The sequence below is a fragment of the Balaenoptera physalus genome (genome assembly GCF_965194825.1).
Source record: "Balaenoptera physalus genome assembly, chromosome: 1".
In the NCBI taxonomy this organism is placed as follows: Eukaryota; Metazoa; Chordata; class Mammalia; order Artiodactyla; family Balaenopteridae; genus Balaenoptera; species Balaenoptera physalus.
Window position 1 is genome coordinate 80,965,969 of NC_138882.1, and position 16,393 is coordinate 80,982,361.

Below are 16,393 nucleotides of genomic sequence, written 5' to 3' on the forward strand. Positions count from 1 at the left end.
CCTTATTATATTGTCTCAATCCTTTTGCTTAGATAACCTGAGATACTTCAGCAAATATGCAGTGTTACTAGCTTCCTGGAAGAGAAGCAATAGATATGATGTGCATGGAGTGAATGTGGGGGCGAAGACAGGAGAGTATGGGAAGGAAATGCATACATATAGGAAGGAGACTCCATAATGAGGTTCCAACCTCAAACAAAGGAAGAACAAAACAATCCCAAGGCAAGCAAAGACATTTCAATATGTAGGTCGAGGTGGGTGGATCAGGGACCAAAAAAGGTCACCAAGGATAGCTGCACAGTGAAGGGTACCAAGATTGCCTGTTTTCTTCATGAAAATAAAACATTGCTAGGAGGAGGGGTAAGGATAGACAATCAGCTTATCTTCTACTGTTCCATGGAAATAGACAGTGTTGTTCTAAAAAATAAAGCAGCCAGTTATTTTACCAGCATAATGGATTTATTTGAGAATAGCAGAGAACTACAATTTAGGACAAGCATGCTATAGCAAAAACTATAGGCAAGTCTAACAAACAAATGAGTTAAACAATACTTTGTACAGAAAAGAGTGGAAGTTGGAAGGGGTTGTTTTGAATGAAATTACATTGAAGGAAAGTAAGAGTTTAGGACAGTGCAACACTTCCCTTTGGCTGTGCTTGTTGCCGGGCTATGAGAATTCTTCCTATTGGGGTCTGTAGTTGCTGCCTTTCTATAGGGGTCTGTAAGTGATGTCAAGTTGTAGTGTGTGAAGACTCTCACTTCTGGCCTCCAACCCATTTTATTTATTTATTTATTTATTTTTAGATTCCATATATATGTGTTAGCATACGGTATTTGTTTTTCTATTTCTGACTTACTTCACTCTGTATGACAGACTCTAGGTCCATCCACCTCACTACAAAAAACTCAATTTCGTTTCTTTTTATGGCTGAGTAATATTCCATTGTATATATGTGCCACATCTTCTTTATCCATTCATCTGTCTACGGACACTTAGGTTGCTTCCATGTCCTGGCTATTGTAAATAGAGCTGCAGTGAACATTGTGGTACATGACTCTTTTTGAATTATGGTTTTCTTGGGGTATATGCCCAGTAGTGGGATTGCTGGGTCATATGGTAGTTCTATTTTTAGTTTTTTAAGGAATCTCCATACTGTTCTCCATATTGGCTGTATCAATTTACATTCCCGCCAACAGTGCAAGAGGGTTCCCTTTTCTCCACACCCTCTCCAGCATTTATTGTCCAACCCATTTTAAATGAGGTTTCTCTCCTACACTATTGGTGGGAATGTAAACTGTTACAGCCTCTATGGAGAACAGTATGGAGGTTTCTTAAAAAACAAAATATAGAGCTACCATACGATCCTGCAATCCCACCCTGTGGCATATTTCCAGAGAAAACCAAAATTTGAAAAGATACATGCACCCCCATGTTCATAGCAGCTCTATTTATAATAACCAAGACATGGAAGTAACCTAATAGTCCATCAACAGATGAATGGATAGAGAAGATGTTTTACACATATACAATGTAACACTACTCATCCATAAAAAAGAATGAAATAATGCCATTCGCAGCAAAATAGTTGGACCTAGATATTATCATACAAAGTGAAGTAAGTCAGAGAAATACAAATATCATATGATATCACTTATATGTGGAATCTAAGAAAAATGATACAAATGAACTTACAGAGCATAAACAGACTCACAGACACAGAAAACAAAGTTATTGTTATCAAAGGGGAAAGGGGAGGGATAAATTAGGAGGTTGGGATTAACATATACACACTATTGTATATAAAAAGATAACCAACAAGGACCTAGTGTATAGCACAGAGAACTATCAATATTTTGTAATAATTTATATGGGAAAAATCTGAATTATATAATATATATTACTTAAATATATATATATATATATATATATATATATATATATATATATATATATATAAAACATCGTACGGAAAAACCTGCATGAACGTTTTGACCAACACAATATATAATTGAATCCCTTTGCTGTACACCTGAAAATAACAAAACACTATAAATTAACTATACTTCAGTCAAAAAATGAGGTTCCTTGGGAATTCCCTGGTGGTCCAGTGGTTAGGAAACCGCAATCTCATTGCCAAGGGCCTGGGTTCAATCCCTAGTCAGGGAACAAAAATCCCACAAGCCGCGAGGCGAGGCCAAAAAAAATTTTTTTTTAAATGAGGTTTCCTTTATTCTGTTTCAAAGAACTTGGATGTATCTTTGCTCTCCTCTGTTGACATATATGTTTTTGAATAATCAAACTTTACAGCAGTGAAATTTAATGAAATTTTTGTTCCATAAATGAGTAATTCTTTCCTACATTTGCATAACCTTCTAAGAGATCACTGATGGTAGAAACTCAAAATATCTTAACTTCTCTGAGCCTCATTCTCCTAATATGTAAAAGATCTTCATGGTACAGTGTGAGTTCTACACTTAAATGAGAAACTGTGTGAAAGCACACATGTTACCTGGCACGTAAAATGCATACAGTTAACTGAATAGTGAAAAAGTGGCTTTTTAGTTAATAGGACATGAAGTCTGGACCATTGTTCTTCGAAGGGCTGATTTGAATTCTTTACTTCTCAGACTGTAAATCATTGGATTGAACAATGGAGTGAGGATGGTATAAGACACAGATATTAGGGTGTCTTGACTTGAAGAGTAATTGGATTTGGGCCTTAAGTAGATGAAAGAGGCACAACCATAATGAACAGTTACCACAATGAGATGGGAGGCACAGGTAGAGAAAGCTTTGTATCTTCCAACAGAGGATGGGATTTTTAGAATGGCAGAGATGACGTGCATATAGGAGACCAGGATAAGTAACAGTGGAATAACCAAGACAAATACACCAAGCATGAATATGACCAACTGACTGAGGCGAGAGTGATGAGATGCCAGCTTGAGGACAGGAGAGATATCACAGAAGTAGTGATGGAGATGGTTGGAGGAGTGGAATGGCAGGTGAAATATCAGGGAGGTGATGACCACTGAGGCAGTGAAGCCACAGGCACAGGCAGCTGCCACAAGTCCCAAACACCCCCCATAACCCATGAGCACTGCGTAACGCAGAGGGTTACAGATGGCTACATAACGATCATAACCCATGGCTGCCAGCAGGAAGGAGTGAGAGCAGATGAGGAAGAGGAAGGTAAACATCTGGATGGCACAGCCCAGGAAGGAGATGGTCTTCTTCTGGGCCAGCAGGTCAACCAGCATCTTGGGTATAATGACGAAGGTGTAGCAAGTCTCAGAACAGGAGAGGACACCAAGGAAGAAGTACATAGGGGTATGGAGGGCTCTGTCCAGCACAATGGTAGAAATGATGATGGCATTGGTGCCCAGCATGAACAGGTAAACAAGCAGAAAGACAACGAAGAGCAGCTGTTGCAGCCCAGCCAGAGATGAGAAGCCAAGGAAGAAAAACTCTCTCACCGAGGTTTCATTGACCCACTCCATGGCTACTGTTATATAGGAGAGCCAGAGCCAGAGCCAGAGGCCAGAGTCCAGGGAGGGAGAAATAGACAGGGAACTCAGCACAAAGCCTACAGGTGGCAGACATTTCCAGATGTTTGGTGGAACTCATTCATTTCCTCCAAATATATCTGCCAAAATAAGAATTAAGGCTAAATATGGAACAGAATAACTGACAACCAATTAGCAGACTTTATTCCAATACCAAGGACATTTTATCTCTCTAGCCAAGGATTAAGGCATTATCTGATCATTTTCCTTTGTATCTTACTTATGGTTTATTTTGATTTTCTTGCTCACTACAAGCCTAAGGAAACCAGCTCTCCAAAAGTGAAAAATATGGTTAATTTCAGCTACCTAAGCATGATCAGAAAGTGGAATGAAAGAATGAGTAATGTTCAGATACAGCATGTGAACTTCAGTTTATCAACCATAAAATGGGGAGGGAGAGGAAGAATTAGATGATCGCTGAACAAAAGTGTGAAGGGATCTGTATTAATTGACAACTTAGTATATGCTAACATATGTGGTAAGAATATCATATACCTTATGTCAATATTCATTACAACAATTTTATGTCAATACCCAAAATAATAAGAAAAAAGAAAAAAACTTTTAGTGTTATTTCTAACAGAATGACCAACGATAGACCAATTAGAAACGCTTCTGGAGGATCCACAAACTAGAGCACTGAGCCAAGGATAGAACAGATGATAACATTAGTTTAAAAAATTATTCTTTTTCAGGAAGACAAGAGTCACTAAGTTGGTTTAAAAAAAGAGAGAGACTCATTAACGTTGTGACATTTTACAACACCCTTCACTTTCCCCATTATAGATGCCTCAGAGAAACTCAGAAAAATAGTTTTGCAAAAAATGACCAACACCTTGTCACAGAAAGCGAGAGAGAAGGGGAAAACTGGGCAGTTTTCGAAATTCCTACCACTGACATAAACCATAAGCTTTATAATTTTTATATATTATTATGTCAATAAAATTCCTTTTGAATATTCTGCTGCTAAATACAGTTTGCAAACTGCTAGAAAGGATTATTTGTAAAGTCATTTTTAGGCCTTATATAAGATAATTTTTCATGCGTGTGTTTCCCACTGAGCAAGCCTAAGAAGTAAGAAAGTATTCTCTGGATACAAAATCATCTAGCATGTATTGGTTGTGTCCAGTGTTTGTTTATATACTTTTCACTATATTTGTATAACTTTTACATCACTTTGTGTTGAAGAATTATTTGAATCTGCTACCACAGATTTTTTTTTGCATTTTTCTAGTCAATAGCAAACCTTAGTTCTCTAGACCCTAAGTTAAATGATTGGAAATTTCTGACCCTCTTTGTATCTATTCCTAGAATTTAGAGATAATTTTTTTTCTTTCTTAATTACTAGAAACTGGTCCTCAACTTAGTAGTTATAAGTATTCATTTATTTGAAGTTAGTATCAGGATACTCACATACACTTGTTTTAAAACTCTTTAACACAAATAATAGGAATTTTTCACTCTGTAACTATAAAGATATTTCTGTTATATATATAAATATAAAGAATGTGTATACCATGTATATCCCCATTATATACATATGTATATGTATACTAATTATATGTTTTCTATATCAAGAAAGGCAGACTAATGAGACAGTTTCACTATATAACACTTTCACCTGGACATATGAATTTCCATCTACTCCAAGACACTGAGGGAAATCTAAATTTATGGTCATTGCTTATCCTTGTCTTGTCAATTTTCCAAGATTTTTCTGGATCTCCTTTCAACTAACCCATGTCTAATCCCCACTATATCCTCACTCCACTGACTATGAATTGTAGAGTAGACCACAGAAGTTTGAATTACCTGATTCTGAAAGAGTGCCTGGATCTACCCAATACCAAAAAAAAAAAAAAAAAAAAGAACTGTTTGGAGTTTTTGTCACTCAGACCCATGTGGGCAGCTTTTTTCAGTTAAGTGGATTTCTACATACTGTTAATATAACCCCACAATCTAAATGAGTTGTATGATTGATATATTTGCCCTTTTCGTGGTGTATGGAGACTCACTGGCACAGTATACCTGAGAAGGCAGCCCCCATCTGCTCAAGAAGACATCAAAGACCACCACAGTGTGTTATATCAGTACTATGGATAGAAAGATATAAGAGCAGAAGAATAAAAAGATCCTCCGGCCAAATACCCACAGGCTATAAGATTAAAGTAAAAGATCCCTCAATTTGGACTGAGAAGATCTATATTTTAGGTCTAGCTTTGTGTGACTTTGGGCAAAGTACTTAACTTGGATATTCCGTCTCCTTATTTTAAAATTAAAGGGGACAGGTCAATAACTGTAAAAAACTGTTAAGATGCATGGAAAGTATTTAAGAAGAGGCTCCTTGCATGATATCCTACAGAAAGGGATCTGACTTAAGGTAACAGCTGAGTACTGACTTTCAAGAACATTTTCAACTCATGGACTCCAACATTCTCTAGTTAGATGACCCTGAAAGTCCCCTTATAATATTCTAGAGCCTGTGGATGGAATTCAGGTTATGATCCTTAGAGATGACATTTCCCAACTTATTTTTCTAACTTCTTAGATACTCCACAGGGATTTTATGTAGTTTAGATTTAAATAGTGACTCAATATTTGAGGATACTGTGTACCTCAAAAGCGGGCAAATCTATATGTTTTTCAGGTGTAATACTTGTGAGATATTCAATTTATCTTAAGAAAAGCATCAATCTATTAGCTGGGAGAAATTATGTAGGCAGCCTCAGATAGTAAAGAAGTGGAATTTTTATATTCTTAAGTACACATGAACATCCTGATTTTGCCTTATTAAAATGGAGTTTAAAAACTGCATCAGTTTTCATATATAGCTAAAATCATACATCCATGAGTAGACAGTAGAAAGAGAAGTAGAGATTTGATAAGTATTATTTCATTTGATGCATAAATCAACCAATCTTGAAAAAGAAGAAGAAAAAGAAGAAAGAAAGAAGAAAGGAAACTCTAACTGGGAGCTAAAATGACCCAGTATAATCATGAAGAAAAATTCAGAGAACAACATGGAGCATGCCAAATCACTTTTAGTACCTGGAGTTAAAAGCAGCCCCTGGTTCTGCTTCTTAACCCTGCCACTTGCCAGATTTGTAATGAGGGAAAGTGTTAACAAGCACTAGCCTTCATTCAGGTCTAGACCCCACAAAGCCCCAGACTAGATCAATATTCCCACTGCTCAGCAAGTACCTACATTGCTCTCCTCCTTTCAATTCAGACAGAAGCAGGTATTCAGTATCTGGGAACCCACTAGGAATAAGCCAAAGACCAGAACCTGAGGAAATAGCAGCAGAAGAGAGTGAATCTGCCTTGAGACGGAAGCTCTCATCTGCATCAGCAGAGGTAGCCTCCCCTATCCATCAGGACTCTCAGCTTGTCCAGCCGAAGTCACGATCTTGAGACGTTCTGGTTCATGCAGTTCTTAGTATCACATGGGAAGTGATTATTAGAAACACATACTGTGATTATTGGACTCCTGAGGCTTGATCTACTGCCCTAAAGACTTTGTCTTGGGGTTAATTAGAAGTCAAGTTTATTTTGGAAAAATAATGTTTCCAGTTTCTCAGGGTACCCTTAGCTGAGGAACCTGGGGAGCAGGAGCTATGAACATAATTAGTCTGAATTGGAAGTTCAGTCCATTTGTGATGGATTCTGAAAGAGAAATCACCATGATTTAGTCTGTAATACAGCAGACCAAGTGGACATTTTTCATTGAATTTTACGTTCGGATATTGGTGTATTTATGCAGGGATTCTCACCTTTAGTGTTTATAAGAGCCAAAGTAGGGCTTAATTACAAATTCGTCTTATGAGATTCTTGTTCATTAAAATTCTAGTCAGGATTATTGGGGTGATCTACAAAAACCTAACTTTTAACAAGTATTTTATGTCTAGTTGAGCGTTATCATTAAGTTACTTGTTATCTTACAAATAGAGTTTAAAGCTTAAAATAAATGAGATGTGTGAATCAAAAACTAATTGTATTAACCTTCTGGAGGTTTCACTTAAATACCATAAAATGTTCCCAATTTAAATGTACAGTTTGGTGAGTTTTACAAATGCATACATAAAAGCCACAACCATCCAATAAAGTTATAGAATATTTTTACAAACCTAAAGAGTTTCCTTCTATCCGTTGTGGTCAGTCCCACTCAGTCCTAGCACAAGAAAACTAATTATCTTCCTTTCTGTTGATATGGTTTTACCTTTGCCAGAATTTAATATAAATGGAATCAAACCATATACTCAGTTTTGTGTTTTGTTTTTTTCCATTTGCCATAATGTTTTGGAGACTCATTCATATTGTTAAATTTTTAGTTTACATTTTACTGCTTAAGAGTATTCCATTTATTAATCATCACAATTTTTTTAAATTTATTTATTTTTGGCCGTATTGGGTCTTCGTTGCTGCGTGCCAGCTTTCTCTAGTTGCTGTGAGTGGGAGCTACTCTTCGTGTGGTTCACGGGCTTCTCATTATGGTGTCTTCTCTTGTTGCAGAACACAGGCTCTAGGCACATGGACTTCAGTAGTTGTGGCATACAGACTCAGTAGTTGTGGCGCATGGGCTTAGTTGCTCCACGGCATGTGGGATCTTCCCGGACAAGGGCTCGAACCCGTGTTCCCTGAATTGGAAGGCGATTTTTAACCACTGCACCACCAGGGAAGTCCCTAATCATCACAATTTATTCACCTGTCAGACTGTTGAAGGACATTTACATTACTTCCAGTTTGAGACTATTAGGAATAAAACTCTTATGAATATTAATTTCTAAGTCATTGCTTAGAAGTACATGTTCATTTATCTTTGATGAGTACCTATGAATGGAATGGCTGTTTAACTATTTATAAACTGCCAGACTCTTTTTCAGCGAGGTTGTATCATAAATAATTTCCATGAGCAATGTATGCATGTACCAGTGCTTGCACATCCTAGCCAACTCTTGGTGTAGTCAGTCTTTTAAATTTCTTAAATGTATAGTGATATTTCATTGCACTTTTATCATGTGTTTTCTTGAATATTAATTATGTTGATCATTTTTCATGTGCTCTGGCTATTTGTACATCTTGTTTTGTGAAGTATGTATTCACATGTTATACTATGTTTTAACTAACTTGTTTTTTTTTTCTTTGTAAGCGTGATTTTTGCATTTTGAATACAAGTCCTTTATCAGATATACATTTTAAAAATATGTACTCCTACTATGTAGTTTATTTTTCCATTTTATTAATCATGCCTTTTTTATAACAGTTTTAATAAAACATAATTTTCATACCATAAAACGTACACTTTTAAAGTGTACAGTTCAGTGGTTTTTAGTATATTCACAGAGTTGTGTAACCATAATCATTATTTAGGATAGCAGAAGTTTTTAATTTTGATATAGTTCAATTTATCATATTGTTCTTTTTATTATTCACATGGTCTTTCTCCTCTCTAATAAATATCTGTCTACTCCAAGCTGCAGATTATCTCCTATGTTTTATTATGAAATGTGTGTAGTTTTGATATTTCTAAAATTTTGTATATGAGAATAGGTAAGAGTCAAGGTTTATATTTTTTAATATGTACATCCAGTATTTCCATCCACAGTATGTTGACATGACTATTCTTTCCTTATTGAAATACCTTCACAACTTTGTTGAAAATTTATTGACCTTATATTCATGGTACTATGTCCATATTGTACTTTCTGTTACATGGATTCATGTGTCTACACTTCTTTTCATTTTTAATATTTATTTTCTTTCTAATTTTACAAGCAATACATGTTCATTGCTGACAACTAGAAATACATGAAAGCATAAGTTAAAAATTAACAGTCACCCATGTTCCCCACTTCCCCAGAGGTAACTATTATTACAATTTGGATGCATTTCCCCCCAGTGTCCACATATTTCTTTAACTGAAGTATAATTGAACTACTATGTTAGTTCCAGGTGTACAACATAGCAAGTTGGTATTTCTATACATTACAAAATAATCACCATATTATATCTAGTTTCCATCTGTCACCGTACAAAGATATTACAATATAAATGACTATATTCCTTATGCTGTACATTTCATCCCCATCACTCATTTATTTTGTCAATGGAAGTTTGTACCTCTTGACCTCTGTCACTTATTTCTGTCGATTCTTATGTCAATACCTCTTGGTCAACATTGTGCTACAGTATGTCTTGAAATCTGGGTCATCTGTTTCTAAATTGTGCTCATCTATTTTAAATGTTTTCATCTATTTCTAAATTGTTTTGTTTATTCTCTGTGCTTTGCGTTATCATATAAAATTTAGAATCAACTTGTCAATCTCTAGAGAAAAGCATGCTGGGATGTGTATTGTACTTGTGTTTAACAATAAATCAAGTTGAGGATAATTGCCATGTTAACAATTTTGAGTCTCTCAATCTATGGTCATGTTACAACTTTACGTTTATTTAGGTCTACTTTGTTTTTTCTCAGTAGTTTTTCTTTTTAATTTTTACTGTACCTAAATATTTCATGGTTTTGATGGCATTTTATATTGCTATTGTAATTAATATCAGTTTCCACATTTTTTGTTGGTATTGTAAAGAAATACAGTTTTGTTTTGTACATCAACTTATTACCTTGTAGTCTTTGCATATCTTACAATCTTGCTAAATTCATTTACCAGGATTTTTTTTTAACTAAAAATGTTTTACTAGCTTTTTACGTTGATTGCTTTGCAGTTTGTACGTAAATAATCACATTTTCTGTGAATAGAGTTTTACTTATTTTCCAATATGGCTGCTTTTTATTTGTTTTCCTTGCCTTGTTGCATTGGCTAGTACTCTCAATGCAACATTGAATTGAAGTGAAAAAGGTAGATATCCTTGATTTGTTCTGAGTCCAGGAATCACTTAACATATATTTAATGGCCCAGGAAGTGTTCTCCCTTTGCAAATAGGCTTGAAGAAAAATGATATTCTACTTTTGTTGGATGTGGAGTTTTATAAATATCAATTAAATAAAGTTTGGTGTTACTGTTTATGTCTTTTATACTTTATCAATCTTTATCAATTACAAAAAGAGAAGTTTGAAATCTTTATCTACAATTTTGGAATTGCCTGCTTTTGTTTTGGCCCTTCCTGGAATTTGAATCTTTGTTGTAAAATGCATATTCATTTTTAACCATTAGAACTTTTACTCAAATTTTTAATCATTAAAAATGGTCACCTTTACTACTGTTAATATTCTTGATGCTGAAATACACTTTGTCTGATGTTAAAATAGTCACTCTGGCTTTCTAATGATTAGAATTTTTGTGCATTTTTTCTAAACTCTTACTGTTATATGCAAATTTATATTTTAAATGAGTTTCTTGCAGAAAACATGTAATTGGAATCTTATTTTTTTATCAAAGTCTGGTCATCACTGTCTTTTAGTTGATGCATTTAGATAATTTATTCTTGATATGTTTCATTTCATTGATGGTTTTTAAGTGTATCATCTTGCTTTCTGATATCTTTCTTCCATCAGAACTTTGTTCCTGTTTTCCCTTTTTCTTGACTTCCATTGGGTTAACAGAATGTTTTTAGTATTCTGTTTCATTTTTTCTATTGTTTTATTAGCAATATCTTTGTTTTTGTTTTTTTCCTAAAATATGCATCTTCAACTTACCACAGTCAAACTTTAAAAAAAATTGTAACACTTTATAATGTGACTTTTACAACACTGTACATTCATTTACCCCTTTTGAGTTTTGTGTTATTTTTTCATATATTGTACTTCTAAATATTATAAACCTCATATTACATTTTTATGTTGTATTTGATTTTATTCTTTACGTATTTGGTTAGCTTTAAAAACTGTTATATTTAAAAATGGGAAGGAAATCCAAAAAACAGGGGAAATATGTATACATATAGCTGATTCACTTCACTGTACAGCAGAAACTAACACAACATTGTAAAGCAGCTATACTCCAATTAAAAAAAAATAACTTTTGTATTTACTGAAATGTTTGCCATTCCCAGAACTCTGCATTACTTCAAGGAGATCCAAGTTTTCTTTGCCAATCATTTTATTTCAATTTTAAGAACGTCCTTTGAGATTTTCTTTGGTGAGTTCTGGTTACTAAACATTCCTCAGATTTTGTTTTTCTTTTTGTGTTTTTTAATATACTCTTTTTTATTGATGTATAGTTGGTTTACAATGTTGTGTTAGTTTCAGGTGTACAGCAAAGTGATTCAGTTATATATATTCTTTTATATTCTTTTTCAGATTCTTTTCCATATAGGTTATTACAAGATACTGAGTATAGTTCCCTGTGCTATACAGTAGGACCTTGATGGTTATCTCTTTTATATATGGTAGTACGTGTATGTTAATTACAAACTTCCAATTTACCCTTCCCCCCTTTCCCCTTGGACAACCATAAATATGTTTTCTATATCTGTGAGTATACTTCTGTTTTGTAAATAAGCTCAATTGTATTATTTTTTAGAATACATATATAAGTAATATCACATATTTGTCTTTCTTTTTTTAATTTTATTAGAGTATCGTTTATTTACAATGCTGTGTTAGTTTCAGTTGTACAACAAAGTGATTCAATTATACATATACATATATTCATTCTTTTTCTGATTCTTTTCCCATATAGCTTACTACAGAATATTGAGTAGAGTTCCATGTACCATACAGTATGTCCTTGTTGATTAACAATTTTGCATAGAGTAGTGTGTATATGTTAACTCCAATTTATCCCTCTCCCACACTACGTTTCCCCTTTGGTAACCATAAAATTGTTTTTAAAATCTGTGAGTCTGTTTCTGTTTTGTAAATAATGTCATTTATATCACTTATTTTCAGGTAGGTTTCAAAAATGAGTACTATCATATGCTATTGTCTTTCTCTGTCTGACTTACTTCACTTAGAATGCTAATCTCTAAATCCATCCATGTTGTTGCAAATGGCATTATTTCCTTCATTTTTCTGGCTCGAGTAGTATTCCACTGTATATATATGCCACATCTTCTATATGCATTCAACTGTTGATAGATATTTAGGTTGCTTCCATGTCTTTGTCATTGTAAATAGTGCTGCTATAAACACTGGGGTGTGTGTATCTTTTTGAATTAGAGTTTTTGTCTTTTCTAGATATATGCCCAGGAGTGGGATTGCAGGAACATATGGTAACTCTATATTAAGTTTTTTAAGAAACCTCCATGTTGAATTGACCTGGGTGGGAGACCTTCAAGATGGTGGACGAGTAAGACATAGAGATCACCTTCCTCACAGCAAATACATCAAAAAAAATATAAAAGTGGAACAACTCCTACAAAACACCTAGTGGATGCTGGCAGAAGACCTCAGAATTCCCAAAGGCAAGAAAATCCCCACACACGTGGCGGTGCAGCTGACAGGGTCTTGGTGCTCCAGCCTGGTTTCAGGCCTGAGCCACCAAGATGGGAGAGCTGAGTTCAGGACATTGGACGCCAGAGACCTCCCAGCCCCATGTTATATCAATTGGAGAGAGCTCTCTCAGAAATCATTATCTCAACACTAAGACCCAGCTCAACCCAACAGCCAGCAAGATCGAGTGCTGGCTGCCCCATGCCAAACAACTATCAAGACAGGAACACAGGCCCACCCATTAGCAGAGAGGTTGTCTAAAATCATACTAAGTTCACAGACACCACAAAACAAACCACCAGACGTGGCTGTGCCCACCAGAAAGACAAGATCCAGCCCCACCAACCAGAACACAGGTACCAGCCCCCTCCAACAGGAGGCCTACACAACCCACTGAAACAACCTCACCCACTAAGGGCAGACACCAAAAACAATGAGAACTATGAACCTGCAGCCTGAGAAAAGGAGACCTCAAACAAAGTAATTTAAACAAATGAGAAGATTGAGAAATACACAGCAGAAGAAGGAGCAATGTAAAAACCCACAAGACCAAACAAATGAAGAGGAAATAGGCAGTCTACCTAAAAAAGATTTCAGAGTAGTGATAGTAAAGATGGTTAAAATTCTTGGAAATAGAATGGGGAAAATACAAGAAACTTTTAACAAGGACCTAGAAGAACAAAAGAGCAAACAAACAATGATGAAGAACATAATAAATGAAATTTATTTAGACTTCTCAAGTGTTCATGGAATATTCCCCTGGATAGATCATATCTTGGCTGACAAATCAAGCCTAGGTAAATTTAGGAAAATTGAAATCGTACCAAGAGACTTTTCCGACCACAATGCTATGAGACTAGATTTCAATTACAGGAAATAATCTGTAAGAAATATAAACACATGGAGGCTAAACAATACACTACTTAATAAACAAGAGATCACTGAAGAAATCAAAGAGGAAATCAAAAATACCTGGAAACAAATGACAATGAAAACACGAAAACCCAAAACCTATGGAATGCAGCAAAAGCAGTTCTAAGAGGGAAGTTTATAGCAATATCATCCTCCGTTAAGAAACAAGAAACATCTCAAATAAACAACGTAGCATTACATCTAAAGCAATTAGAGAAAGAAGTACAAAAAAAAAAAAAAAACCCCAAAGTTAACAGAAGGAAAGAAATCATAAAGATCAGATCAGAAATAAATGAAAAAGAAAAGAAGGAAACAATAGCAAAGATCTATAAAACTAAAAGCTGGTTCTTGAGAAGATGAACAAAAATTGATAAACCATTAGCCAGCCTCATCAAGAAAAAAAGGGAGAAGACTCAAATCAATAGAATTAGACATGAAAAAAGTAAAGTAACAACAGACACTGCAGAAATACAAAGGGTTGTAAGAGATTACTGAAAGCAACTATATGCCAATAAAATGGACAACCTGGAAGATATGGACAAATTATCAGAAAAGAACAACCTTCCAAGACTGAACCAGGAAGAAATAGAAACTATAGACAGACCAATCACAAGCACTGAAATTGAGACTGTGATTAAAAATCTTCCAAAAAAAAAAAAAAAAAAAAGCACAGGACCAGATGGCTTCACAGGTGAATTCTATCAAACATTTAGAGAAGAGCTAACATTTATCCTTCTCAAACTCTTCCAAAATATAGCAGAAGGAGGAACACTCCCAAACTCATTCTACGAGGCCACCATCACCCTGATACCAAAACCAGACAAAGATGTCACAAAGAAAGAAAACTACAGGCCAATAACACTGATGAACATAGATGCAAAAATCCTCAACAAAATACTACCAAACAGAATCCAACAGCACATTAAAAGGATCATACACCATGATCAAGTGGGGTTTATCCCAGGAATGCAAGGATTCTTCAATATAGGCAAATCATTCAATGTGATAAACCATATTAACAAATTAAAGGAGATAAACCATATAATCATCTCAATAGATGCAGAAAAAGCTTTCAAAAAAATTCAACACCCATTTATAATAAAAAACCCTCCAGAAATTAGGCATAGAGGGAAATTACCTCAACATAATAAAGGCCATATATGACAGACCCACAGCCAACATTGTTCTCAATGGTGAAAAACTGAAATCAATTCCACGAAGATCAGGAAGAAGACAAGGTTGCCTACTCTCACCACTATTATTCAACATAGTTTTGGAAGTTTCAGCCACAGTAATCAGAGAAGAAAAAGAAATAAAAGGAATCCAAATTGAAAAAGAAGAAGTAAAGCTGTCACTGTTTTCAGATGACATGATACTATACATAGAGAATCCTAACAATGCTACCAGAAAACTACTAGAGCTAATCAATGAATTTGGTAAAGTAGCAGGATACAAAATTAATGCACAGAAATCTCTTGCATTCCTGTACACTAATGATGAAAAATCTGTGAAGTGAAATTAAGAAAACACTCCTATTTACCATTGCAACTAAAAGAATAAAATATCTAGGACTAAACCTACCTAAGGAGATAAAAGACCTGTATGCAGAAAACTATAAGACACTGATGAAAGAAATTAAAGATGATACAAACTGATAGAGAGATATACCATGTTCTTGGATTGGAAGAATCAACATTGTGAAAATGACTCTACTACCCAAAGCAATCTACAGATTCAATGCAATCCCTATCAAACAACCAATGTCATTTTTCACAGAACTAGAACAAAAAATTTCACAATTTGTATGGAAACACAAAAGACCCCAAATAGCCAAAGCAATCTTGAGAAAGAAAAATGGAGCTGGAGGATTCAGGCTCCCTGTCTTCAGACTACACTACAAAGCTACAGTAATCAAGACAGTATGGTACTGGCACAAAAACAGAAATATAGATCAATGGAACAGGATAGAAAGCCCAGAGATAAACCCACACACATATGGTTACCTTTCTTTTGATAAAAGAGGCAAGAATATACAACGGAGAAAAGACAGCCTCTGCAATAAGTGATGCTGGGAAAACTGGACAGCTACATGTAAAAGAATGAATTTAGAACACTCCCTAACACCATATACAAAAATAAACTTAAAATGGATTAAAGACCTAAATGTAAGGCCAGATACTATAAAACTCTTAGTGGAAATTAACTAACTAACTAACTAAGTGGTCTTTTTTGACCCACCTCCTAGAGAAATGGAAATAAAAACAAAATAAACAAATGGGACCTAATGAAACAAAAGCTTTTGCATGTCAAAGGAAAACATAAACAAGACGAAAAGACAACCCTCAGAATCGGAGAAAATATTTGCAAATGAAACCACTGACAAAGGATTAATCTCCAAAATTTACAAGCAGCTCATGCAGCTCAATATGAGAAAAACAAACAACCCAATCCAAAATTGGGCAGAAGACCTAAATAGACATTTCTCCAAAGAAGACATACAGATTGCCAACAAACACATGAAAGGATG

The 16,393-nt window shown here is 34.9% G+C and overlaps 1 protein-coding gene and 1 pseudogene across 2 annotated transcripts in view; both read right to left on the minus strand.

Annotated features, from left to right (window-relative positions):
* Window positions 1–788: 788 nt before the first annotated feature.
* Window positions 789–16,393, minus strand: part of LOC309644701 (large ribosomal subunit protein eL19 pseudogene) — a 93,082-nt pseudogene continuing 77,477 nt past the window's right edge. The window contains exon 2 of the transcript XR_014268562.1: window positions 789–1,664. The product of XR_014268562.1 is annotated as a large ribosomal subunit protein eL19 pseudogene (transcript). The remainder of the gene's footprint in view (window positions 1,665–16,393) is intronic.
* LOC309642980 (olfactory receptor 10K1-like) lies at window positions 2,559–6,959 on the minus strand (the record flags this gene model as incomplete). The annotated part of the gene is made up of 2 exons (XM_082425230.1): window positions 6,772–6,959; window positions 2,559–3,646 (listed from the first exon to the last, which is right to left on the minus strand). Exon 2 carries the CDS (start codon window positions 3,498–3,500, stop codon window positions 2,559–2,561), a length of 942 nt encoding a protein of 313 aa, XP_082281356.1. The 5' UTR covers window positions 3,501–3,646; window positions 6,772–6,959.